Genomic DNA, 26,731 nt, shown 5'->3' with positions numbered 1-26,731 from the left:
GTTGGCACAGTCAGGAGAGAACCCCTAACTGCCAGGGTCTCTCTGAGGAGAGAAGGGTTTAGATCACACACCTAGCACCCCAACTTTTAAGTCTGCCACCCCAGGGATGGGCTTCCAAATCACCTGTCTCTGAAAGCCAACAGGGCTTATATTCACAAGTCCCATAGAATAACAGGGAACAAAGGAGCACTTGTTAACAAGAGTGTGAGGGGCGCCTGGGTGGCGCGGGGCGCCTGGGTGGCACAGCGGTTGAGCGTCTGCCTTCAGCTCAGGGCGTGATCCCGGCGTTCTGGGTTCAAGCCCCACATCAGGCTCCTCCGCTATGAGCCTGCTTCTTCCTCTCCCACTCCCCCTGCTAGTGTTCCCTCTCTCGCTGGCTGTCTCTATCTCTGTCAAATAAATAAATAAAATCTTAAAAAAAAAAAAAAAGTGTGAGCACCTGCTATTGCTATTCGCTTAGGGTTCACAGAGGGAACAGGCGTTCTTTCCCTGTAGAGGGTTTGACTGCCTATATTCTCAGCTACTGCCTGAGGGTCCAGCTTCTAATCAGCCTTCATCTGGGTGTTGACTGCAGTCCTCCTGAAAGCCCATTAGAAGCAGTGGGCATTTCCCCTGTATTCTCCTTCTGTCTGGCTCCAACGGTAAAACCAGGTCTCCAGCTTTTCCCTAGTAGGAGCTTGTCAATACTAAGTGAGTGGTTCCCAAATCACCTAGTTCTGGGAGAGGACAGAACTTGGCATTCATGAATTCTCTAGAAACGCACAAAACCGTGGTGGTTCTGTTTGCACCAGCACTAACAGCAACTGTTTCCTCTGGCTTAGCACAGAACAAGTAAGCAAAAATAACCAGCTCTCAATCTCTCTGTTAGGGGCTAGACTGCATAGCTAACATCCCAACTTTCCCAGCTGCTCCTGAAAGTCAGCCTTCCAGTCAGCCTGCATCAGGGAGCTGAAGGGGTAGGCAATTAGCAGTCTTTCAGGAGCCTGAATACGTATATTGGCATTTCCCCACTCTTTTAGGACACAGCTTGGATAGTCACAGAGGTTTGAGGGACAGCTGAGAGCTTGAGCCAGGCTGTAATGTTACCTTTTCCAATTAATAAGTATCTTGTAGGAAGACACTTTGAGACTATATAAATATCCTGTTATTCCTTAAACCTTTACTAAGTAGTTTTGCTAGCCATTGATAACTCTTACCAGAATTAAATGTTACGATAGTTCCAAATGGTGATTTCCTAATTCTGTCATTACTTTTACATTCATTAGTTTTCTGTGATAGGGAAGAGCTTTCTCTTACCCCCTATCCATCTTATCATTGTGGGATCATTCTTATTTTATGCAATGGATTGTAATCTTTAGGTTTTTATAATCATTATTTATTTCAAAGCTCAGAATGTTCCAGATTTAGCCAGTGGGAATGCCCTTAAAATTGGCTTCTTTGTCCTTTTTATCATATCCTCCTCATTGTTCTTTGAGTATTTCCTTAAATTCGGTCACCAGAGAATTTTTCAGACTCATCTTGTATTTTCCTTGCCCCAGTACTGGAATTCGCCATTTCCCCAAGGAACTCAAATAAAGATCTAGGAACTAAGTATTTACATTGTCATTGGGTTGTGTTTTTCTTAGGCTCTCCGACCAGACAGAGCTTAAAAACAAATAATACATACATACACACAAATATATAATAAGTATTTTACGTATATATGCAATATATGCGTATCTGTATTTCTTTGTGTGTATTAAAACACCATGAGTTTACCTTGACACTTCTGATTTCAGTCCAACACAAGGTTGTCTGTCCTCCCCTTTACATATTTGTAATGACCTGCCCCAATGATGAGAACCTAGCTCCCATTATCCACAGTTATCCACAGTATATTTACTTCTTTGTGCAGTTTTAGAAAAATAAAAAGCAGTTTCAGAATATATTTATGCCTGTATATAATTACCAAGAGAGTGTATAGTTCAAAAGCTGTGTTTAAAAATTATTTAGGTTACTCCTCCCTCCCTTTAGCCTCACTTCATTGTGATTATAGAATTCATTTGAAATGTAGTTCAGATAATTTTTTCAGTCTGTATTCCTAAATTTTAGTGTTTAGTCCCGTAGTTTTTGGTGTTTTTTTTTAGTTTATGCTTTATCCATTCTTTATTTCTGCACAAATGAGCAGATACATTTTTATTGTTTTTTCTCCTTGTTTGTTAAGGGATACCATATTCTAGATATGCTTTGGTACTTTAGATTTTTTTACTTACAGGATATCCTGGAAATTCACAATACTTCAACTCATAAATATCGTCCATGTTCTTTTTGCACCTATATAGTATTATTACTCCATTGTGTGAATGTACTGCAGTTATTCAACTCACTCTTCTATGCATGGACATACAGAGTTTTTTCAGAATTTCGCAATTGCAAAGAATGCTGCAGTGACTAATTTGTGCCTGTATATTTTTGCATAATGGAATGTGTCTTCAGGGTATATTCCTAGAAGTGGAATTGCTGGGTTAGAAGGTAAACAGATGGGTAATTTTGTCAGATATTGGCATTCCCAGAAGCAAATTGCGTGTTTGCCCAGAGTCTCAACCACACAGTGTGTCTTATTTGGAAATTATTGCCAGTGTGATGGAACAATCTCACTGTACTTTTCATTTACCTTTCTCTCTCTTTTTTTTTTTTTTTTTAAATTTTATTTATTTATTTGACAGAGACAGCCAGCGAGAGAGGGAACACAAGCAGGGGGAGTGGGAGAGGAAGAAGCAGGCTCATAGCGGAAGAGCCTGATGTGGGGCTGGATCCCATAACGCCGGGATCACGCCCTGAGCCGAAGGCAGACGCTTAACCTCTGTGCCACCCAGGCGCCCCTACCTTTCTCTTTTAATAAGTGAAGTTGAATATCCTGTTAACTGATGGCCTAATTTTTAATTTTATTTTTGTGATCGTCTATTCATATCCTCTTCCTTTTTTTTTTTAAAGATTTATTTATTTATTTGAGTAATCTCTACACCCAACATGGGGTTTGAACTCACAACCGCAAGATCAAGAGTCACATGGTCCATCAATTGAGCCAGGCAGGCGCCCCATCTATTCATATCTTCTTATATTTTTTGTCAGGTTTTAGTGTTTGCCCCTCAAATTTTACGTACTAGGGATATTAGCTCTTAACTGTGATATATATTACAAATACTTTCTTTTCCCCCCCATTTGTCTTTTGCTTTTGTTTATGGTGGACTTTGTTATTGTTTCTTGTAGGGGGATCATGGAAAAAATTAGTTTTTATGTAGTTGATTTATTTTTCGTTGTGTCTGAATTTTCAGTCATAGGTAGAAAGCCTTTCTCTGTAACTAGATAAAGAGGAATTCACACATGTTTTCTTCTAGTACTTGTATGGTTTCATTTTTTACATTTTTATCCCTTGTCCATTTGAAGTTTATTCTTTATGTTTTGAGATAGAGATACAGTTTTTGTTGTTTTTCCAAATGGATAACCAGATTTAAAAGTTCTGTTTTGCCCTTTAGTGAATAGTCAATTTCTGAAATTACTTGGGTCTGTTTGTTAGATTCTATACTGTTTTCAGACTCTGTTGGTGACAAGATCTCTTTAATACTGTTAAGTATTATTGAAGATCTCAAATAAGCTTGTTCATATGGATTGTATAGGCATAACTTATATAAGGCATACCTTATATAGACATACCTTATATAAGTACCTTGGAGGTACTTGGTTTTGGTTTCAGACTATGACAGTAAAGCGAATAACTCAGTAAAGCAAGCCAAATGAATTTTTTGGTTTCTCAATGCATATAAAAGTTACGTTTAAACTACACTGTAGTCTATTAAGTGTGCAGTAGCAATATGTCCAAAAAAACAGTATATATACTTTAACTTAAAAATACTTTATTGTTAAAAATATGCTAACCATCATCTTAGCTTTTAGTGAATTGTAATCTTTTTGCTGCTGGAGGGTCCTGCCGTAGTGTCGATGGCTGATCAGGGTGATTGCTGCAGGTTGGGGTGGCTGTAGCAATTTCTGAACATAAGACAACAAGGAAATTTGCCGCATTGACGGACTCTTTTTTCCCACAGTTTCTTTGTAGCATATAATGCTGTTTGATAGCATATTACCCATGGTATAGAACTTCTTTCAGAGTTGGAGTCAGTCCTTTCAAACACTTTATCAACTACGTTTATGTAATGTTCTAAATCCTTTGTTGTAATTTCAACAGTCTTCACAGCTTCTTCACCAGGAGTAGATTTCATCTCAAGAAGCCACTTTCTTGGCTCATTCATAAGAACCAACTCCTTATTCATTAAAGTTTGATCATGAGATTGTGGCCATTCAGTCAAATCTGCAGGCTCCAATTCTAGTTCTCTTGATATTTCTACCAATTCTGCAGTTACTTCCTCCACTGAAATCCTTAGCTCCTCAAAGTCATCCATGAGGTTTGGACTCTCTTACTTCTTCCAAACTCCTGTTAATATTTTTTACCTTTTCCCATGAATCATGAATGTTCTTTATGACATCTAGAGTGGTGAATCCTTTCCAGAAGGTTTTCAATTCGTTTTAATCAGATCCTTCAGATGAATCACTATCTATGGCAGTTGTAGTCTTATGAAGTGTATTTAACAATAAGACTTGGAATCAAAATTTCTCCTTAATCCATGGGCTGCAGAATGGATGTTGTGTTAGCAGGCATGAAAACAACATTAATGTCATTTTGCATCTCCATCAGAGCTCCTGGACTTAAAAATATTCTGTAAACCATGTTGTAAACAGATGTGATGTCATCCGGGCTTTGTTGTTCCATGTATAGAGCACAGGCAGAATAGATTTAGCGTAATTCTTAAGGGCCCTAGGATTTTCGGAATAGTAAATGAACACTGGCTTCAGCTAAAGTCACTAGCTGCATTAGCCCCTCCCAAAAGAGGCAGCCTGTCTGTTGAAGCTTTGAAGCCAGGCATTGACTTCTCTCTAGCTATGAAAATCTTGGGTGGCATCTTCGAATAGAAGGCTGTTTTGTGTACATTGAAAATCTGTTTAGTGTAGCTAATCTCCTGGATAACTTGCTGCAGCCTCTGTATCAGCATTTGCTACTTCGCCTTGTACTTTTATCTGACGGAGATGGCTTCTTTCCTTAAACCTCACAAATCAATCTCTTCTAGCTTCAAACTTCTCTTACGTAGCTTCCTCACCTCTCTCACCCTTCGTAGAATTTAAGAGAGGGCTTTGCTCTGGATTGTGCTTTGACTTAAGGGAATTTTGCAGCTGGTATGATCTTCCATCTAGACCTTAAAACTTTCTCTGTATCAGCAATACAGCTGTTTTACTTTCTTAACATTCATGTGTTTACGGAGTAGCACTTCTACTTTCCTTCAAAACTTTTCCTTTGTATTCACAACTTGGCTATTTGGCACAAGAAACCTAGTTTCCAGCCTGTCTTGACTTTCGACATGCCTTCCTCACAGACTTAATTTCTAGCTTGTGATTAGAGAGAGTCATGTGACTCTTCCTTTCACTTTAACACTTAGAGGCCATTGTAGGATTATTAATTGGCCTAATTTCAGTATTGTTGTGTCTCAAGGAATAGGGAGGAGAGGGAAGAGAGATGGGGGAACGGCTGGGTAGTGGAGCAGTCAAAACACAACGTTTACTGAGTAAGTTTGCTGTCTTATATGGACATGGTTTGTGGCACCCCCAAACAATTACAGTAATACTATCAAAGATCACAGATCATCGTAACAAATATAGGAATAATGAAAAAGTTAGAAATATTGTGAGAATCACCAAAATGTGACACAGAGACATGAAGTGAACAAAGGCGGTCAGAAAATGGTGTTCATAGACTTGCTCAACACAGGATTGCTACAAACCTTCAATTTATAAAAAAAAAATGCAGTATATGTAAAGTAAAGCACAATAAAATGAAGTATGCCTGTATTTTGTCCACTTGATCTGTCTTATACTGAGAGTGGTATGTTAAAGTCTCCTTAATGTTTCTCTATTTCCATGTATCTGCTGTAATTTTTGCTTTATAAAGATATATTATTTGATATCTATGTTATTTGATACATAGATATTCATAAATGTTTTATCTTCATTCTGAATTGCAACTTTTAACATTAATGCTTTTTAGGTTGAATTCTAATTTGCATATTACATTTTCTGTGTTTCTTTTTCTACATGATATATTTCCTTTTTTCTTTTATTTTTTAAGTTCCTTTTGGTATTCAGGAAATTTTATACTTTGCTCTTTTGGTTACTTTTCTACGTATACCTTTTTAAAATGTCTTTATTGCCTTGCTTTCTTAATGAAGTCTTTATTTTTTAAAACACCTTTTATGTGGTTTTTGATTACTTAATGGTATCCTTTATCTCCTCTGTCTGTTGCCTGTATGTTTTATTAACTTATTTTTCCTTTCTTGTCGCCTCCATTTTTACTTTATTTCTACATATAGCATATAGCATATGTCATATAATGAATGATTCTTCCGCAGTAATCTCTACCTTTATTTTTTTTTAATCTTAGCTCTATAACTAAATATATCAGATACTCACCATTCTTCTTGCTGAACTTTCTCAGTCAACTGCTTGGTTAGATGAAGTTCATCTTTGTTCTTCAAGATAGTCTCATGAATTCAGAATTCCCTGAGTGCTTGTATATTTAAAACTTTTTCTGTAACCCTGATACTTGAGAAACATCTTGGTTAGATGTAAAATCCTTTGGTTCACATTTACCCTCCTTAAGTTTTTTTGTTTTTGTTTTATGTTGCCTTGCTTTGTGCATTATTTTTGAGAAGTCTGATGCCAGTTTTATTCTCTTGCCCTTGTAAATTATTTTATCTTTTTTCCAGGAGGCCCTAAGGATATTTTTTCTTTATGTCTGAAGTCTCACTTTTTAAGTTTTATCAGGGTCTGTGTTAGAGTTGATTATTGCAGGTCAGTTTGTCCTGGCTTCTGGTGGACTTTTTTAACATGTATATTTCAGAAACTCCAATTATATGTAAATTGGATATTCTTTTTCTATCTTCTGTTTCAGTCATTTCTCTCTGATGCTTTTTATCTTTTTTTAAATCTCAGTTTTTTAAGGTGTTATCCCACTGTTCTTCAATGCCGTGTTAAATTTTTTTTGGTTGTTTTTTCAAATTTATTCTTCCTTAGGCACCTTATCATTAAGCTTCATTTCTAAATTTTGTCCTTTTACTTCATTTCCTGACTTGAAACAATTCTTCCTTTCTTGGTCTATTTCTTCTTAATTCTTAATTTCTGATTTAAGATGGGGTTTTCTTTGTCCCCCATATCTTTTTTTTTTTTTTAAAGATTTTATTTATTTATTTGACAGAGATNAAATAGAAAAAAAATTTTTTTTTAAAGATTTTATTTATTTATTTGACAGAGATAGAGACAGCCAGCGAGAGAGGGAACACAAGCCAGGGGGAGTGGGAGAGGAAGAAGCAGGCTCATAGTGGAGGAGCCTGACGTGGGGCTCGATCCCATAACGCCAGGATCACGCCCTGAGCCGAAGGCAGACGCTTAACCGCTGTGCCACCCAGGCGCCCCTTGTCCCCCATATCTTAATGCTGCTTGATAATATCTAATTTAGAATGTTGTTTTGCAGTTTTCTTCTGCTTCGTAATTGGGTTTTTTGGGTGGCGGTTTCATCAGCTGAATTGCTTAGATTCTCATTTTTTGTTTTCTTTTTGTAATACTTTTATATAGATGAAGACTGCTTCATTTCTGTGGACAAGATTGGTGGCTTGGGGTGGTTTATAAGAGTCCTACCTCAAGAGCTCCCTCTTCTGATGGTTTAACAAAGTATAGTGTTTATTGTCTTTTTAAGGAGAGGAATTAAAGAACCATCAATTTATTGGATGATACTTTTTAAGGAGGGGAGAAATTATAGGTCCACAGTTTTTTTTAAGCTTTTCTTTTTTTTTTTTTAAGATTTTATTTATTCATTTGAGAGAGACAGAGACAGAGCTCAAGCAGGGGAAAGGCAGAGGGAGAAGCAGACTCCCTGCAGAGTGGAGAGCCCGACATGGGGCTCCATCCCAGGTCCACGATTTTTAAAATTTAAGTCTTGCAGGATCCTAAATTTCTTTTTTGCTTTTTCTTTTTACTACATGATTTCCACAGGATGTCTCCCTATTCCTTCTTAACATTCTTCTCCCCCAAAGCATTCCCTTTCCTGTGTGTGTACTTTTAGGTCCCTTTTAACCACTCAGTATCTATCTACCAGTACCTTTTTTCAGTATTCTCACACTTAGGGTGACTTTTTCTTTCTGGCTTGGTTTAAGGTTTATACCTAGTTCTTTTCTCTCTTTTACAATTTTTCCCAAACTGCCCTTGCTCTTCATGGAAGTTTGTAATGGGAGATTGGGGAAAAGCTTGTTGGGATTTGCTGTGTACTTTCTACCTACAGATGATTTGAATTTTAGATGTTCTGTTTTCTGGGTATACTGAGAATATCAGTTTTGTGGGGTTTTTTTGGTTCTTTTTGTTCTTTAAAAGGAATGTAGAAGTGATTGTAATATATATAAACTCAGACCTTTCATTTGTGTTCCATTCCTTGAACAATTTTAAATAGTCAACTAATTGATGTCCTCGTTTAAGCTCAGTGTTTTTATAGTAATTTTAAAGTAATTTTGGCAGTTCTGTCTCTATTATGTTTAAGGTTTCATTGTGCTGGCTCTAAAATATAAGGAAGAAACCCACAATAATACTCACATACAATATTTTAAAATCAGTTAGATCTAAGTAAATATTCATGGTAGAATTAGGGTTGATAGGTCCTGAAATAAATTTCGGAAGACAAAAAATAAGTTGGTGAATTTCTGCTAAAAATATTAAGATCTTATTTTATGAGTTTACAATAATAATTATCTTTTTTGTTGTTGTTACAGTTGGTGGTATCCTTACTTCTATGCCTTCTGGACTGGATCATGGCCTTACCTCTAAAGACACTGCTCCAGCCAGTCCATGCTACAGGAGCAGAAAATGATAAAATAGAAAAATCTGTCCTCAATTGCATTTATAAGGTCAACTTGTTTGCTTTGTTGTTTATTTGGTAACCAACAGTTTTTAAAACCGAAAGAAATCACATTTCTTAGTATTGCATTTTTATTTTTTTAGAGCTAGGTATTTTCTGAGAATATAGATTTATCTTACAGTACTTAAGGATAATTAAAACTACAAGACACAGTTGTTTCACTGCAGATTTTTGAAAGGAGTCGAATTTTTGTTGAATGTGAGAATGATCAGTTAAATTTTATTCATTCTTCTTTTTAAGAAGTGTTAAATTTTACCTTGAAGAATTGAGTTTTAAAATATTTAAAAATTTGTCAAGCTCTTATACTACCAGTTGACCTTTTTCTCCTATTATCTTTTTATCTTCACTGAAAAGGAAAACCGTGTTTTTCCCCTCATTCTTTCAGGTATTACACGGGTGTGTTTATGGAGCCCAGTGTTTTAGCAATCCAAGGTATTTTCCAATGAGCCTCTCTGATTTGGCATCTGTAGATTATGATCCTTTTATGCATTTGGAAAGTCTGAAAGAGCCTGAACCTCTGCACTCTCCGGATTCAGAACGATCTTCCAAACTTCAGCCAGTGACAGAAGGTAAAATGAATTCACTTCAAGACCATTATTATTTCTTGGGTTCTCTCAAAATATGATTTGAGGGCATAGGTAGAAATAATGGAGATGAATGTATCTTACTTTATGGTGGTTTACCTCATCATGTATACTATAGCAAAGTTCATTTTTAGTTTAAGAAATAGCTTCGGAAACACAGTACTAAGATTATATGTGATGACATTCCATTTATACTTCTAGTTATTCTGATAGGTTCTTTTTGATATTTTATTTTATACGTCATAGAATTTATATAATGGAATAACAGATTTAGCTTTGGAGCCTAGCAGATGTCGTACTGAATTTTGACTCTCATTTACTAGCCCAGTGGCTCTGTTTCCTTATTTGTAAAATGGGGATAATAATATTCATTGCCTCATGGTTGTTTTGAGTACTGAATAAGGTAGTATGTGTAAAACCCTTCGCACAGTTCTTGATAGGTAGTGAACTCAGTGACATTATTTTAAGCCTCATTGTTTCTACATTCAGAGAGTTTACTTTCTGATATAAGGGAAGGATAAATAACCTCTAAGTATGAGTATAAAAGTAGGGGCGCCTGGGTGGCACAGCGGTTAAGTGTCTGCCTTCGTCTCAGGGCGTGATCCCGGTGTTATGCGATTGAGCCCCACATCAGGCTCTTCCGCAATGAGCCTGCTTCTTCCTCTCCCACTCCCCCTGCTTGTGTTCCCTCTCTCGCTGGCTGTCTCTCTCTCTGTCGAACAAATAAATAAAATCTTAAAAAAAAAAAAAAAGTAAAAGTACATTTGAGATGTGAAGGTAGCCCAGAGGAACCCAGCAATTATTAAAGGGTTTTAAGAACGTTATATGCATGATAAATTTAGTATTAAGAGCAGTTCAAAAACAGTATTTTATAGGAGTCAGAAGATTATGGCCCATGTCTGCCACCTATTTCTGTAAATAAAGTTTTAGTTGGGGTACCTGGGTGGCTCAGTCGTTAAGCGTCTGCCTTCAGCTCAGGTCAAGATCCCAGGTCCTGGGATCAAGCCCCACATTGGGATCCCTGCTTAGCAGGTAGCCTGCTTCTCCCTCCCCCCCTGCTTGTGCTCCCTCTCGCGCTCTTTCTGTCAAATAAATAAAATCTTTAAAAAAAAAATAAAGTTTGTAATCTATACTGTTCATTTATATATTATGATGGCTGCTTTTGTGCAACAACAGTAGTGTTGTACAGTTGCAAAGGAGATCATGTGGTCCATAAAACTGAGAATTTTTGCTATCTGACCCCTTACAAAAAGAGTTTGCTGATCTCTGGTATGTTAGATTGGTTTTAGGGACGTTAACCCAGGAGCAGAGAGGCCAATCGTGAGGCTATTGCAATATGCCAAGCAATAGTTGCTAAAGGCTTAAATTGGTTAGATTTCCCCCAAAGCAGACCAAGAATATGAGAAGGGTTAGAGGTTTGGGAGGGAAAATAAGGAGGGCAGTGTTGGAAATGGTTTAGTTTGGGGAGCCTATTGGTTATTCATAGAAGACCACTAGCAGGCAGTTTGTTGTATATGCAAATGTCAAATATAGCAGAGAGGTCTTTGTTAGGAATATATATTTGTGTGTGTGTGGGAGTGCACACCCGTGTGCATGCATGAACACCTTTGTGTTCTGAGAAGAGAAAAGTTGGAAAGGAAGGAAAATTGGGAAAGAGTAATTTCTCAGAAATAAAGACAAGAAAAAGCTATTTAAAAGACTAGTCAGTGGTATTAAGTGATAGGTCACATACAGAAAGGCTGAAAAATATGTCTGCTTTAATTTCAGCAGAGAGGTAGGAGGGAGAAGTGGATGGCCGTGCGTTGAGGAGCAAGGAGTAAAGAAATAGAGCCATTTATCAAAAGTACTCTTTAAAGAAGACTGTGTAAAAAAGAGAGAAAAGTCATAAGACAGTGGTGAGTTAAAGGGTGATTCAGGGGTAAGGGAGTTCTAAAGAATAAGAGAGTTGAACTTTTAATTATAAGCTGAGAAGGAAGATGGGTAGAGGATCATTAGTAGGGCGAAGTTCCTGAAAAGTGAGCTAGAAAATATAGGTGCTAATATTAGCCCTTATTCTGACCCAGAAAGAAGAAAATGGAAGTGAATTAAGGGGATTGGCAGAAGTTATTAGAGTCCAACAGAAAATGGAAACTACAAAATATTGGTTGTACCAATCAGCATTCAGTAAGGTGGATGTGGTGGAAAAACATGGGAACTGTGGCTTTCAGAATATTGATACATGATTTAGCTATGGAATCTAGGCTTAGTGAGGCAATTGAACTGATGCTTGGAAATGGCTAATAAGTTAGAAGAAAATGGAATGATCCAGTGAATCATAAAGTGGATGTTGGTAATAAGTTAGAACAGTGATTCTCAGGGGCACCTGGGTGGCTCAGTTGGTTAAGCATCTGCCTTCGGCTCAGGTCATAATCTCAGGGTCCTGGGATCAAGCCCTGCATCAGGCTCCCTGCTTAGCGGGAAGTCTACTTCTCCCTCTCCCTCTGTGCTCTCTCTCCATCTCTCACATTCTCTTTCTCCCTCAAAAAAAAAAAAAAAAAAACAGTGATTCTCAGCCTTGGTTGCACATTAAATTACTGCTGCTCTGTTCCCATCCATAGAGATTTTGATATCTTGATTTGGGATAGAATTTTTTAAAGCTTTGCAGGTGATTAATATGCAGCCAACGTTGACAATCACAGAGAGCATCAGTATGTTAAGACAATGGTTTTTAAAATGAGTTTTTAAGCAGTAGAACCCCTTCAAATAAATTTCACACGGAAGCCCAATTTGTAAAACTTTTAAAAGTAGAGAGGCAACAGGGAGGAGGCCTGGGATCCTACTGACTTCTCTACAAGAGCCTTCTCTAAAGACTCTACAAAACAATGGGACAATCACTAGATTAGGAGATTGTGGTCAAAGAATAAGCTGTTAAGGAGTAATTTGGTTTTTAAAGGTGGAGTAGTTATAAATGATTAAGACATCTAAGATGTGGCCATGGTAATGGATTTGTGATGTAGAATGCACATGAAGTTAGGAAGTTACACATCAGAGAAATAGGCTAGGGTTTGGGGTTGACCACAAGCTGCTACTATTTGTCCAGAACACAAATACAGTTGACCTGACCAACACGGGTTTGAACTGTGCAGGTCCATTTACACATGGGTTTTGTTTTTTGTTTGTTTGGTTTTTTACTATAAATGTATTTTCTTTTACGATTTTCTTTTCTCTAGCTTATTTCATTGTAAGAATACAGATATAATACATATAGCATTCAAAATATGTGTTAATCACCTGCTATGCCATTGGTAAGGCTTCCTGTCAACAGTAGGCTATTGGTAGTTAAGTTTTCGGGAAGTCAAAAGTTAAACATGGATTTTCAAATGCATTCAGTACCTCTAACCCTGTATTGTTCAAGGGTCAGCTGTATACAAGTGAAATAGGAATGTAAGATTTAAATCTTAGTTCAGATATAGTAGAGATATACTGGGAAGTATAGTATAGCAAAATAATTTAGACCATAATTGATACATAGGCAACTTTATATATTATTTATTTAGATTTGGTATAGTAAAACGGAGTGTTTATTTTACTTAAAGACAAAGTTATATGAAAAAATTAGTTGTTTTTTTATGGTAAAATGATAGTTTGATTCATGGCATTATAGCACACTTGTTAAACAGTGAAATAAATGGTTTACTTATGTAAAGAGAGGTTTTATTGTATTTCAGACAAAATTTACTATGCCATTAATAGTCACTGGAGAAGACACAAAAGTATAGACTTATAATAGATGAACTTTATATTGATACCAAATACTCTTTGGAGTATTACTCTCTAAATGTATTAAGTTGTACCCTTTGGACTTTCTCAAAGATATAAAACACCAGATAAATGCAGAACCTTTTAGGAACAGCTGTAAGCCCACAGCAGGTGATTCTGTGGTCTGTAGTGACTACATGCTGTGTTGTTGTGTTTTTTTAATGTGGCAAAGTGACTAATCCCGGTGCCCTTGTCTAAGGCATGCTTCATCATCTTCAAGTACTTTTTTGGCCAAAGATTTCTAAACATAGAGTGTCCCTAATCAGCTCAGTATTGGATTGAACAAGTCTGATTTGAGAACTATTGGCAGGAGTAGCTGTAATTATTAAATTTACTAAATAATAAAGCAAGGTAGAAAAGTTGGCTTTTTGTCAAATGGCAGTAGTCTTATTAGCAAAAAGTCATCATTTGCAGGGTCAGAGTGAAAGGAGGCTCCAAAGGATTCATTCTGTCCTAATTATAGTTTCACCTATACATATTATGCAAAGCTAATATTTAAAGCATTTGCCAAAATTAACTTCCTCTGCATGTTCTATTACAGTGCAATGAATTGCAGCAGCTTTTTATGTCTTGCTGCTTTTATATGCCATAATAATCTGTAATTATGGGTTTGCTGCAAATGCCGTAGGGTTTGTTTAATCTGACAATCTGAAAAGACAACCCTGAATAGACTTATTTAAATGAATGCTCGTTACACAAAGCCTTAGAAGCATCGATATCTTCATGTTGCATTTTCTCACGAGGCCAGTTATTTAGAATTTCATTTTGATTATCTAAATTAGAGAATTTCATATATTTTCTTTGCATCTAAATATGAAGAAGAGAGAGATGTATGTTCTATAGTTTATAACTCAAAAAAAATCTAAATAAAATTGCCCAATTAACAAGTTGAGATATTTTTACCTTTTCATATTTAAATATATCCTGAATCTAGAGAAGCAACTTAGGAAAGAAAAAGCTGTTGCCTACATTTAAAATCTAAATGTATTTTTTAAGTATTCTGTGTTAATAAAAATGACAGATTTGTGAACAAGCTCATTTGAACTGCATTCCCACCATTTCTTCCTTTGAGAAGAGGATGTATAGGATGGACAGGTACATGGGCTTAGAGCTTTGTTTTAGGGAAAGAACTGGGCTTGTTCTTGCAGTTTATTTATAAGTAAGTTTGAAAAAAGGAACTCATAAAACCTGTGTTACTTATAATGCTCTTAAAATCGAATGATTTATATTTCATCTTTTATATCTAACTTTGTATGTGAGTTTTCACTTCATCTTTATAAAAAATCTGTATTATTCTTAGAGAAAAATGGGATTTAGGTATTGTATGTGATCTTTCCATGATCACAGCTCAGGCCAGAGATGAAGTCAGGAATTTGTTTCTATTTTATGATCTGCTTCTACTAAATTATATTCTTTCACTTCTTCAGAAATGCTCTACAAAAAAGAGTCACTGCCTAGAACAAGTCACCTATTTAAGTTTATCACTCAAAAGGAAAGAAGGAAAAAGAACAGAGAAAGTTCATACATCAAAAAAATTTTTAATGTATTTAATTATGATTTTTATTACCATTTAAAATGTGATTTAGTCTTATTTAAATGAGCTTTTCAATTGATCTGGCCCTTTTATATAATAATTTACGCTAAATAATATTTTAAGGTTACTATACAAAAAAAATAAATTTTGAATTCATTGTTTCCATATGTCACAGTGATTTGCCAAAAGAAAGGGGCATTTTAACAAAAGAGAAAAATATGAAAATTAGAGTTGTGGTAAAGATGAAATAACACTGAACTGGGAAGCAAAAAACCAGCCTTGTTCTTCTATGGCAGATAAATCCCTTAACTCTTGTACCCACTTGTCCTCACGTTCAAAATGACAGGTATTGGCTAGATTGTCTGTAAGGCCCCTAACAGCGTGAACATTCATTAAATTCTAAGTTATAATAAGGGAAGGAAAAGCAGACACTAGATTCAAGCCCCACCCCTCTATTTCTCATCATCCAGTAACTTATCTTTTTACTTGGCTTGCATATGGTCTTAAAAATGTAGGATTGAATTAAGGTTAATCATTTAGTGTTATCTAGTGTTGAATAGCTGATTTTCAGAACTAGCCATATTTATAATTGAAGAACAGCCCAATGTAATTGGAACTTTTAAAGTAAATTGAAAAATATTCATATATATATATATTCATAAAATTTGATTGATACTGGAAGAAGATTAAAATTTTGATACTCTAATATTTCAAAATCAAGCAAAGACCAGAGAATACTCTTCTTTTTTAGAGTTGGAATGATGAAAGAAGATGTTTTTGCTATTAATAGCACAGCTGCTGATTTCTTGCTGATCTCTGCCTGTAGCCGGTGTGTTCGTTCTGAATCTTGAGGGCTGTGGCCTTGAACATACAACACTATTTTTTTCTCTTGCCTCTTTTTAAGTATCATACGAGCAGTGCACAAGCTAATGTTCTTATAAGTTTCTTTTAAAGATTTTATTTATTTATTTGAGAGAGAGTGAGAGAGCACAAGTGGGGGAGAAGAAGTAGGGTCCCAGGACCATGGAATCATGACCCAAGCTGAAAGCAGCCATTCAGACGACTGAGCCACCTAGGTGCCCCTGTCCTTGTGAACTTTAAAGTAGGGTTTATTGAAATACAATTTATATAAAATACAATTTATTCCTTTTTATGTGGGAATTTTACTATATATTATGTAGGTGGTTACACAATTCTGTACAGTTACCAGAATACATCACAAAGTACACTTAAAACTAAGGAATTTATTATACGTAGATAATGCTTTGATCATCAGGACCTTCTGAAATCTAGATTTATTATGGCAGGTAGGCCATAGTATTCCCAAATGATTAAAATCCTTTCAGAATATAAACAATACTCAGACCAGATCACTCTAAGACTATGGTAGAACGATATGGAGACACAGTCATTCTGTAATCCTGTCTAGAATTACATAAGACAAGAATACAGTAAACATACAAACACACAACTAAACGTCCTCACATGAATGATGAGTACTTCCTTACCAATGACAGCTCTTCCCCTGCCTCCTAGATGAAAAGTATCAAGGTAATCGTCACCAAACTGCCCCCATTTTCCTGACCCACTGGTTTCAGACCTGGCTTCTACGTCAGTCCTACTTGGGATCACACTGGCAGTCTTTGGCTCGTGGGCTTTGACAAGTTATTATCTATCTCCACGTCTTCCTTCCTCCCTCTATTCTCTCTCTGTGTTCTCTGCCTTCTTTCTCCCTTTTCCTCTTCCTTGAGGTCCTGGCATTGCAGGCCCTGGAGTGCCATATTCTTTGAGTTTTCTTTTTTTACTATTGGGTATGATTTTTTTTTAAAAGCAACTCATATGGATATGTTCCTTACTTATTTGTTTCCCCTAATGTGTTTAAGGAAGGAAGGACAAATGCTACTTACATACAGCTAACTGCTCAGACTAGGCCACAATGACCCAGAAGGATATCTTAGAAAAATATAATACATAAGCAGGCCCATAAAGTTTGCTTTCCCTTAAAATAAAGTTTCTGTGGCATATACTGGCTATACCGACTGACTGTTTAAATTGATTCTGACCCCTAAAGTTTAGTGAAGGATTACTTTTCTCTGAAACTTTTATATCATTGATAAAAGCCATAATTAAATGACATTTAAGGCATGCTGTCTCTCTGAATTTACTCATGAGGCAAGAAACTTATCATTTGGATTTCATTGGCTTTCTAATGTGTGTACTAAGTGATTGCAGGTGATTTATAATACTTGTGATCCTTCTTTTAAAGTATGATTTACATATAAAGGCTTAAGTTTAAATTATGAATCCATAAACAAAACTTTGAAAAAGGGCCTTTTTATAAAATTAACAAAACTTCATCAAAGAGAGTTTTCTTCTTTGCCATCATTCCTATAGTACAGAATCTAAATTGGAAATATTCATATTCTTATATTTTAACGTAATTTTGATAATGTAAGGAAGTCTCCATCTGTTGTCTAATAATTTCATTGTTAACATGACTTCCTAGGAAGCAGCAGTATTCCCACTCACTCATATTTCTTATTTCTAGTGAAAACTCAGATGCAACAAGGATTAATCTCTATAGCCGCCCGCACTGTTATTACACATCTGGTAAATCACTTGGGCCATTATCCAATGAGTGGTGGTCCTGCCATGTTAACAAGTCAGGTGTGTGAAAATCATGACAATCATTACAGTGAAAGTACTGAACTTTCTCCTGAACTCTTTGAGAGTCCAAATATCCAGTTCTTTGTGTTGAACAATACAACCTTAGTGTCTTGTATCCAGATCAGATCAGAAGAGAGTATACCCGGAGGAGGTTTATCTGCTGGCCTTGCATCAGCCAATTCAAATGTCAGAATCATAGTACGTGATCTCTCCGGAAAATACTCATGGGATTCTGCCATCCTCTATGGACCACCTCCTGTGAGTGGCTTGTCAGAACCTACATCACTCATACTTTCATTGTCTCGCCAAGAGAAGCCAGAAGAGCCTCCTACATCTAATGAATGCTTAGAAGATACAACAGTAAATGATGGCATTTCCCTCCAGTTTAAAAGAGGATTTAGAGAAACTGTACCAACTTGGGATACCATAAGAGATGAAGAAGATGTTCTTGACGAGCTTTTGCAGTATTTAGGTATAACTAGTCCTGAATGCTTACAGAGAACTGGAATCTCACTTAATATTCCTGCTCCACAACCTGTGTGCATTTCTGAAAAACAGGAAAATGATGTTATTAATGCTATCCTTAAGCAGCATACAGAGGAAAAAGAATTTGTTGAGAAACACTTTAATGACTTAAACATGAAAGCTGTGGAGCAAGATGAACCAACACCTCAGAAGCCTCAGTCAGCATTTTATTATTGCAGATTGCTTCTTAGTATATTGGGAATGAATTCCTGGGACAAAAGGTAAGAATCAAAGAGATTTTTTTTTTAACATTAGTCTTATTCATCTTTTGATCAAGCATTTTAGTTTCTCTTCTTTTCCTCACTAAATTTTATCCACCAATTAGTTCTTTGGCTTTTGGACAGATTTTTTTTTTTTTTTTGAGACTACTGCGTTGTATCAGGATCCAAGGGAATAAAAAGATAACTCAATAAATTATTAACATTTTCATAATGACTAGTAGAACTTTCTGACTTAGAAATTATAGCTCATATAATTGAAAAGAATCTTATTTTTCCAACCTTCACATAAGCTAATAGGAAAAACTATTTTTTTCTTATAACACTTCTGACACCAAATATGTGGGTTTTCCAAACCAGGCAGTTCCAGCACTAACTGGGGTTAACACAAACAGATTAAGGGCTCAGACCCACAAGACTGTCCCCCACTTCAGACACCAGTTGAAAGTTCATATTTCGGACCAACTAGCCATACATCAGATAACTACCTTCTCAGGTTTGATAATTAGCTATATTATGGCTCACAAAACATTTACTTCCATTTAGCAGTTTATTATAAAAGGTAGTTAAAGGATATCCATGAATAGGCAGATGAAGAGGTGTATAGGATGAAATCTGGAAGCTTCCCAAGTGCAGGAGCTTCTGTTCCTATGGAGTTGGGGTCTGCCACTGTCCGAGCACATTGAATTGAGTTGAATAACAAGGAAGCTCTTTGAACCTCACAGTTTAGGGATTATTATGGAGGCCTATTCACGTAGGCATGATTAATTATTAAGTCAGTCTCCAGCCAGTCTCCCCTCCCCATAGGGGTGGCCGAAAGTTCCAAGCTTCTAATCATGGTTTGTGCTTTCGGATGACCAAGCCCCATCCTGAAGTTATCCAGGAGTCCACCAAGCGTCACCTCATCAGAACAAAAGATTCTCCTATTACCAGGGAAGTTGCAAGGGATTTAGGAACTCTACGTAAGACGTTCCTGTCACCTTCATCGCTCAGGAAATTATCAGAGTTTTAGGAGCTCTGTGTCAGAAACTGGGGCAGAGCCCAAATATATATTTCTTATTATGTCACATAAGCCTAAATGGGTTTTTTAGACAAACAGCAATATGATCTTTTCTTGTTTGTATCAGAGAAGTTAACTCAAGATTTATCATCAAATCAAGAAAAAAAATCTGTATTTTGTTTTTTAAAATTTTGTTTTCTTACACGTTACAAAAAACCTCACTGAAAGCTTGAGGTTAACACGAAGTACTCATGTAAGTTTGCTAAGAGTTAAATGAAAAGGCATTAGATTTTAAATCAGAAGAACCAGGTTAGCGTCATTTAACCTTTAAGCTTCAGGCTATAAGTTGAGGAAATCACTCCCACCTCACATAATGGTGAGACTTAAATTAGATAATGTACATAAAATACCAAATTCTACACTAGTGTAAAGCATTATTATACATTTATTTTTTTAAATTTCTATGATACTAAAAGCGAAGACATGGCATTATTTAATGTATTGTTTTTGTTTGATTTGTAGTAGGAGGGAAACTCAGGTATCACTGGACAGATAAATCTTAAAGTAATTTAAATGCAGGTGAAGCATTGAAATGGAATTCTACTTGCTTGACTAGTATTTATAATCTTACTTAATTTAAACCCTTCCATTTATTAGAAAGGAGTATTCTCTGCTTTATGGGGAAGACATGTTATGTCAGGAACACAGTTTGCCTTATGGTATGTCCAGGTGTAGGTAATTGCCACTCATGTACGTGCATTCCACTTTCTCTTGCTGTAGGATGGTCCATATATTGTGTCTTGAGAAAAATTAAAGGTGGGAAGCTATATTTTACCACAGCAAGCACTGATTTCATGAATATAATTTGTACATATTTAGCACATATAGAGTGTATTTGGTAAAATATCTACATTGCTTCATAGTTTAAAAAATACCTGTAACACAAGGAAGAAAGCTAAGTCCATCTGGATTACATATGCCTACTTGGTAATGATTTAGATTTTATGACTATTTTATTTCTCATTAGGAGCAACTTTCTTATATATATTTTAGGAGACTCTTGAGAAGAAACCTGCAAGTACTTTTATCCATTTTTCTGGATATGAGTTTCAGAAGCTCACAGCACCTGCAAGGAAAAATTGAAGTGATCAATAGATAATGATCCACTAACACAAATCTATGAAGGCCTCAGTAGAAATAATGACGTTTATTCTTTACATTTTTTTTAGGGTCTGTTCTCCTTTGTGTTAGAAGTATGAAAAGGCAAGAAAAGTGTTTAAAAGTTGCATGAGTAGAGTGAAAAGTATTTCCGGGACTGTCATGTCATTCACTGCAAAGGTGATGAAAATGTTTATAAATCTCTCTATTTAGGAGGAGCTTTCATCTCCTGAAGAAAAATGAGAAGCTACTTAGGGAACTTAGGAACTTGGATTCAAGACAGTGGTAAGTTGTTGGAGAACCTTCAGATTTATAACTAGCAACTGTCAGCTATTTCTATTTATGTCTGAATAATACTGTATTGTTGACTTTCTGAACAGAAACTACATTTGATTTACTTATACCTTTAAATAATGAACTTTTTGAAAAAAATGCAGGGCTACATTAAAATGTTTGATATCTATGAATAGTTTATACCTTTTTATGCATTTCAGAATTTTTTTGACGGCAGAAATCTAACTGAACTTATAAAATGTCCTTAGGTTTTCCCATAGTTAGATGTTCCAAATATACCCTTTTTGATTAGTCTCAGAGGTCAAGCTAGTACATACAAAAAATATTAATGGAACAAAGAACATGGATATAGGTTACTGCTATAAATCTGATCTCTCATTAAGCTCTTGGATATGTACCTATTTACATGTGGGTTCTGATGTGTAAAATCTTATACCATTATTTTAATGATATCTACGTTCTTGACGTATATGAGCAAGACTTCTGGAAAACCAGTACTAGAAACTGCAAAATATTACTTAACTGGAGTTTCTGTAAGCTTGGCGTGTATATATGCTACTTTCTTGTTAGACTCTAAATAAAACTTTTGGATAGGTGCTTTTTTGGCAATATAACGAGAAACACATTAATAAAGCAATAAATTGAATGCCTCCATTTCTGAGGTCTCAAATCCACAACCTGCTTAATACCCATTTCTCACTCTCTCACATCTTAGTCAGTTGGTGTTTTATACTTCTATGTTTCCAGTTGTTTGCTTTTTCTGTTTCCACAGTCAGCCTGCCACCCACCTCTGATTTCACTTGTCCTGTCAGCAAACTCACACATTGTCAACTATAAAAATGCCATTTCTGGCATCTTCAAAACTATTCTTCCACTTAAGTTTATATCTATCTCTCTATATATACGTGGCTATAATCAATTATCTGATCAGAATCATTCTTTTTTTTAAGATTTTATTTTATTAGAGAGTACACACAGATGCGAGTAGGTGGGGAGAGGGGAGGAGCAAAGGGAGAGAATCTCAAGCGGATTCCCACTAAGTGCGGAGCCTGATGCGGGGCTGGATCTCAGGACCCTGAGATCATCACCCAAGCCAAAACCAAGAGTCTATTGCTTAACCAACTGAGCCATGCAGGTGCCCCTGATCCAAATCATTCTTAACATCTACTTTCTCTACTCCTAGGCAGCAGTATATTACTAGGGAAAATGATCAAACCAGTGTGATATAGAGAGTTACTGTAGTTTCATGCTCCTTTACTTCAGCAGTACCTTCTCTCCTGTTCAGCAAATTTCTTATCCCTTGTTCACTTTGTCTCTTAGAGTAATTATTATAAACCACTTCTTTGTTCTTCAGACCCTTCATATAGTCAAAAGATCATCTCTACTCTAACCTCACTAAGGATTCAGTTCAAATGGTTGGCCTCCTATATGAAAGACAGTTTGGTAAAACAATAGTTCCTGACCTTTCTTCCTCCACCCATTCACATTTTAACACACATTAGTCACACCTCTCATTAATTAAATCCAGTGGTTCTGACAATTGGGGAACTCATTTGAAACAAACTACCGTGCTGCACTATTCTATAGGAATGAAAAGTAAACAAGATTATTTATTCCTTTCCCACATCAAACAACTCCGCCTTCTAACTTCCTCTCTTTAAAATTTCTGTTTTGAGCCATCTTTTCTTGCTCACATTCAGTTTCAGAAAACCCTTTTTTCCTCCTATCTGTTCTTCTAATTCCTACCTCCTGTGCTTGCTCCAGGGTCTCCAAAAAGTTATCGGATCTTTAGCATGTATTTCTGCTTACCCCTTACCATAAGCACACTTTTGTTACCTTTCTTTAAACAAAAGAAGACAAAGCTACCCTCAGTTGCAATCCTTTCAAGCTATAGTCTATCCCTTTCATGCCTTTTACTACCAAATTTTATGAGAAAATATAATCTTTACTCACTTCTTTGTTTTTTGTGGTGGTTTTTAGCTTTTCTCAGAATAATCTTTTAAAAATAATGTTTAATTTCTCTAGTTATTAATAGAAAATATAGAATAGAAAAATAAACCATGTATTTATAACACTATTAACATTTGTTTATGTATTTTCAGTCTTTTGATATACGAACAGTTTTTTTTGTCTTACAAAACTGGAATCATAGTAATATGTATACAGTAAGCTATCTTTTAAAAGGACTTTATCATGTGAGCATTTTCCTCAGGAATTTTGATAATTTTCAAAAATAATTTTTTATGGTGCCAAGTTCTATAATTATTGCACATTTAAGTTGTTTATAATATCTTGCCCTAGGATAGATTTCTAGAAATGGAATTATTACATCAAAGCATAAGAACTTATTTTAGGACATACATTTTGCAGAATTACTTTTCACTAAGTACTAATTTCTAATCCGACCAACACTGTGTAAGAGCACTAATGTAACTTCAGCCTGGCCAACACAAGGTATTGGTCACATTTTCTAAATCTTTCCTAACTTGGGAGGCAAATCATGGTATCTCTTTAATGTATTGTTCTTTACTACTAGTGAAGTTAATATCTTTCATATATTTGTAAGAAATTTTAATCTTTTTTCAAATTCCCTCTTAGTGTCCTTTTTCTATTTAAAAGGAAATTTTTCTTAATTGCAAGAGCTCTCCTAGATATGTTTATCTAAGGATTAACTTTTGTACTTATTGTGGGAGTTTTCCCAGTTAGTTGTTTGACTTCCAGTTTTCAACAACTTCATATTGTTTAGCACACAGGTTTTTCATTTTTATGTAATTTTATTTCTCAGTCTTCTTTCTTTGGATTTTTTTCAGTTATTTATTGTGCTTAGAGAATTCTGTCTTGAAATCAGTTAAATGTTCTACTGTATTTCCTTCTAGATCCATAATTGCTTGGTTGGAATGGTAGTTATTTTACATTTAATTCTTTATTTCTTCTGGAATACATTTTAGTTTATTGAATAAGAAATGGAACTAGCTTGAATATTGGAGGATATTTTATTTCTATAATTTGTTGAGTAATCCATACCTTTCATTGATTTGATGTTTCCTTTTTCATATATTAACGTGTTTATTTCAGAGCTATCTCTTCATTTCTGTTGAGTCATCTATCAATATTGTGCAGATGTTTGTGCTTATTATAGCTTTATAACTTAATATCTGATAGACCCAGTCTTCTTCCTCACCCTTTTCATACATATTCTTTTCTTAGATATTCTCACCTGTTTATTCTTCTGGATATGTGTTAGAATTATGCTATTGTTTTCCAGAAAAAAATCCCATTGGTATTTTGGTTTTGATTTACAATAAAACTTTAATATGGAGAGAATAAGTACATTTGCTACCGTCATTCTTCCCATTCATAATTATGGTGTGTTTTTCATTTATTCTGAGACCCAGACATTACTTTTAGGGTTATTTTATTGTTGTGATACTATTCTAAATAGAATTTTTTCCCATTATATTTTGCTATCCAAATAATTGTCTTATTTATTTTAAACATTTTATAGTTGTCTATTCGAATCTGTGTAGATATGTAATTATCTTATAAATAATCTCTTTTCTAAAAGTTATGTCTATTCTTGCTTATATCATATTTTATTGCATTGACTAGAACTCGTACTACAGTGTTAAATAGTTATTGTAAGAGTGGACATCCTGTTATTGGAATCTTTTTCAGCATCTATTCAAATTTTCATATAGTTTTGCTTTCTTAACTAATTGATGTATATTGTAGGTAGTATCACTAGATTGCTAATATTAAGTAATTCTTGGAATAACCTCCTGGATCATTTGACTTTCTGTTGTGTTAAAGTTGCTAGACTTTCATTTTGAATTAGGGAATAGCCCATTTCTAAGTATTCTATATTTATTTAATTTTTTATCTGTTCTTCTTATGTTTAGAATTAAGGTTATAGCCAACTTCATGAAATGAATATTATCTGTTGTTTGAAAATTTGGAATAACTAGTAAAATTTCTAATTCTTTCAGTTTGTTTCATCATTATTAGCCTCTGGGTTTTCTTTTAGCTCTTGGGTAAATTTCAGTGTTTTTTGGGTTTTTTTTTGTTTGTTTGTTTTTTTACAAAACTCCTTTTCATTGAGACTTTCAAAATGCATACTAGTAGATACTAGATTAGTACATACACGCACATCGTAATTCTGCTATGTTCCTTTTCTCATTTTAGTTTTGTGGGATTTTTTTTTTTGGTCTTTCTAAAAAATAATTTATGTCTTCCCATACCATCCCTTCAAATTTTTTTCCCCTAGCTTTATTGAGATAGAATTGATATACAACATTGTGATTATGGTTTAACCATAACGATTTATAAATATATATATTGCAAAATTGATTACCACAGAAGGTTAGTTAACACATTCATCACCTTACATAGTTATAATTTTTTGTATGATGAGACCTTTAAAAAATCCTCTCTCTTAGCAAGCTTTAAATATATGATACAATTCTGTTAACTGTTACCATGCTGTACTTTACTTCCCCAGAACTTACCCATCTCTCAGCTGGAAGTTTATATTCTTTGACCACCTTCACCCATTTTGCCCATTTCCCTGCCCCCCACCCTTGGAACCAGTCTGTTCTCTGTTTCTGTGAGTTCAATTTTTTCAGATTCCACATATAAATAAGAACATACAATATTTGTCTTTCTCCGACTTATTTCACTTAGTGTAATGCCTTCAGGTTTCATCCAAGTTGTCACAAATGGCAGGATTTCCTTCTTTGTTATGGCTGAATTCCATTGTATAGTTGGCCTTTAAACAAGACAGGAATTAGCAACATCAGCCCCACCCCATCCCCATGCACCTCAATATCTGCATATAACTTTTGACTTCCTGAAAACTTAACTACCAATAGCCTACTCTTGACCGGTAGCCTTACTGATAATATAAAGTCAATTAACATATATATTTTTTATAATAATATTTTTTATTATGTTAGTCACCATACAATACATCCCTGGTTTTTGATGTAAAGTTCCATGATTCATTAGTTGCATATAATACCCAGTGCACCATGCAATACGTGCCCTCCTTACTACCCATCACCAGCCTATCCCATTCCCCCACCCCCCTCCCCTCTGAAGCCCTCAGTTTGTTTCTCAGAGTCCATAGTCTCTTATGCTTCATTCCCCCTTCTGATTACCCCCCTTTCTTTATCCCTTTCTTCTCCTACCAATCTTCCTAGTTCTTATGTTCCATAGATGGAGAGAAACCATATGATAATTGTCTTTCTCTGCTTGACTTATTTCACTTAGCATTGTCTCCTCCAGTGCCGTCCATGTTGCAGCAAATGTTGAGAATTCGTTCTTTCTGATAGCTGAGTAATATTCCATTGTATATATGGACCACAGCTTCTTAATCCAGTCATCTGTTGAAGGGCATCTCGGCTCCTTCCATGATTTGGCTATTGTGGACAATGCAGCTATGAACATTGGGGTGCATATGGCCCTTCTCTTTACTACGTCTGTATCTTTGGGGTAAACACCCAGTAGTGCAATGGCTGGGTCATAGGGTAGTTCAATTTTTAACTTTTTAAGGGACCTCCACACTGTTTTCCAGAGTGGCTGTACCAACTTGCATTCCCACCAACAATGTAGGAGGGATCCCCTTTCTCCACATCCTCTCCAACAATTGTTGTTTCTTGCCTTGTCTATCTTTGCCATTCTAACTGGCGTAAGGTGGTATCTCAGTGTGGTTTTGATTTGAATTTCCCTGATGGCTAATGATTTTGAACATTTTTTCATGTGTCTGTTAGCCATTTGTATGTCTTCATTGGAAAAGTGTCTATTCCTATCTTCTGCCCACTTTATGATTTGTTTATTCGTCTCTTGTGTATTGAGTTTGAGAAGTTCTTTGTAGATCTTGGATACCAGTCTTGTATCTGTAGTGTCATTTGC

At 35.5% G+C, this 26,731-nt stretch overlaps 1 protein-coding gene and 1 long non-coding RNA gene across 9 annotated transcripts in view; one reads left to right on the top strand and one right to left on the bottom strand.

Annotated features, from left to right (window-relative positions):
* The window catches only part of LOC105239132, a 283,627-nt gene that overhangs the window by 19,114 nt on the left and 237,782 nt on the right, over positions 1 to 26,731 (bottom strand). The gene's annotated exons all lie outside the window — the stretch shown is intronic.
* RALGAPA1 (Ral GTPase activating protein catalytic subunit alpha 1) overlaps positions 1 to 26,731 on the top strand; it is a 241,958-nt gene that overhangs the window by 130,948 nt on the left and 84,279 nt on the right. For all 8 annotated transcript variants that reach the window (XM_002922820.4, XM_019803334.2, XM_019803330.2 and 5 more), the window contains 4 exons: positions 8,898 to 9,032; positions 9,429 to 9,612; positions 17,508 to 18,372; positions 20,741 to 20,812. In XM_002922820.4, coding sequence (XP_002922866.1) covers positions 8,898 to 9,032; positions 9,429 to 9,612; positions 17,508 to 18,372; positions 20,741 to 20,812 — 1,256 coding nt within the window. The remainder of the gene's footprint in view (positions 1 to 8,897; positions 9,033 to 9,428; positions 9,613 to 17,507; positions 18,373 to 20,740; positions 20,813 to 26,731) is intronic.

The sequence above is a fragment of the Ailuropoda melanoleuca genome, chromosome 20, assembly GCF_002007445.2.
Source record: "Ailuropoda melanoleuca isolate Jingjing chromosome 20, ASM200744v2, whole genome shotgun sequence".
NCBI lineage: Eukaryota > Metazoa > Chordata > Mammalia > Carnivora > Ursidae > Ailuropoda > Ailuropoda melanoleuca.
The sequence above is the reverse complement of the archived record's forward strand: the minus strand, read 5'-3'. Positions and strand labels throughout refer to the sequence as shown.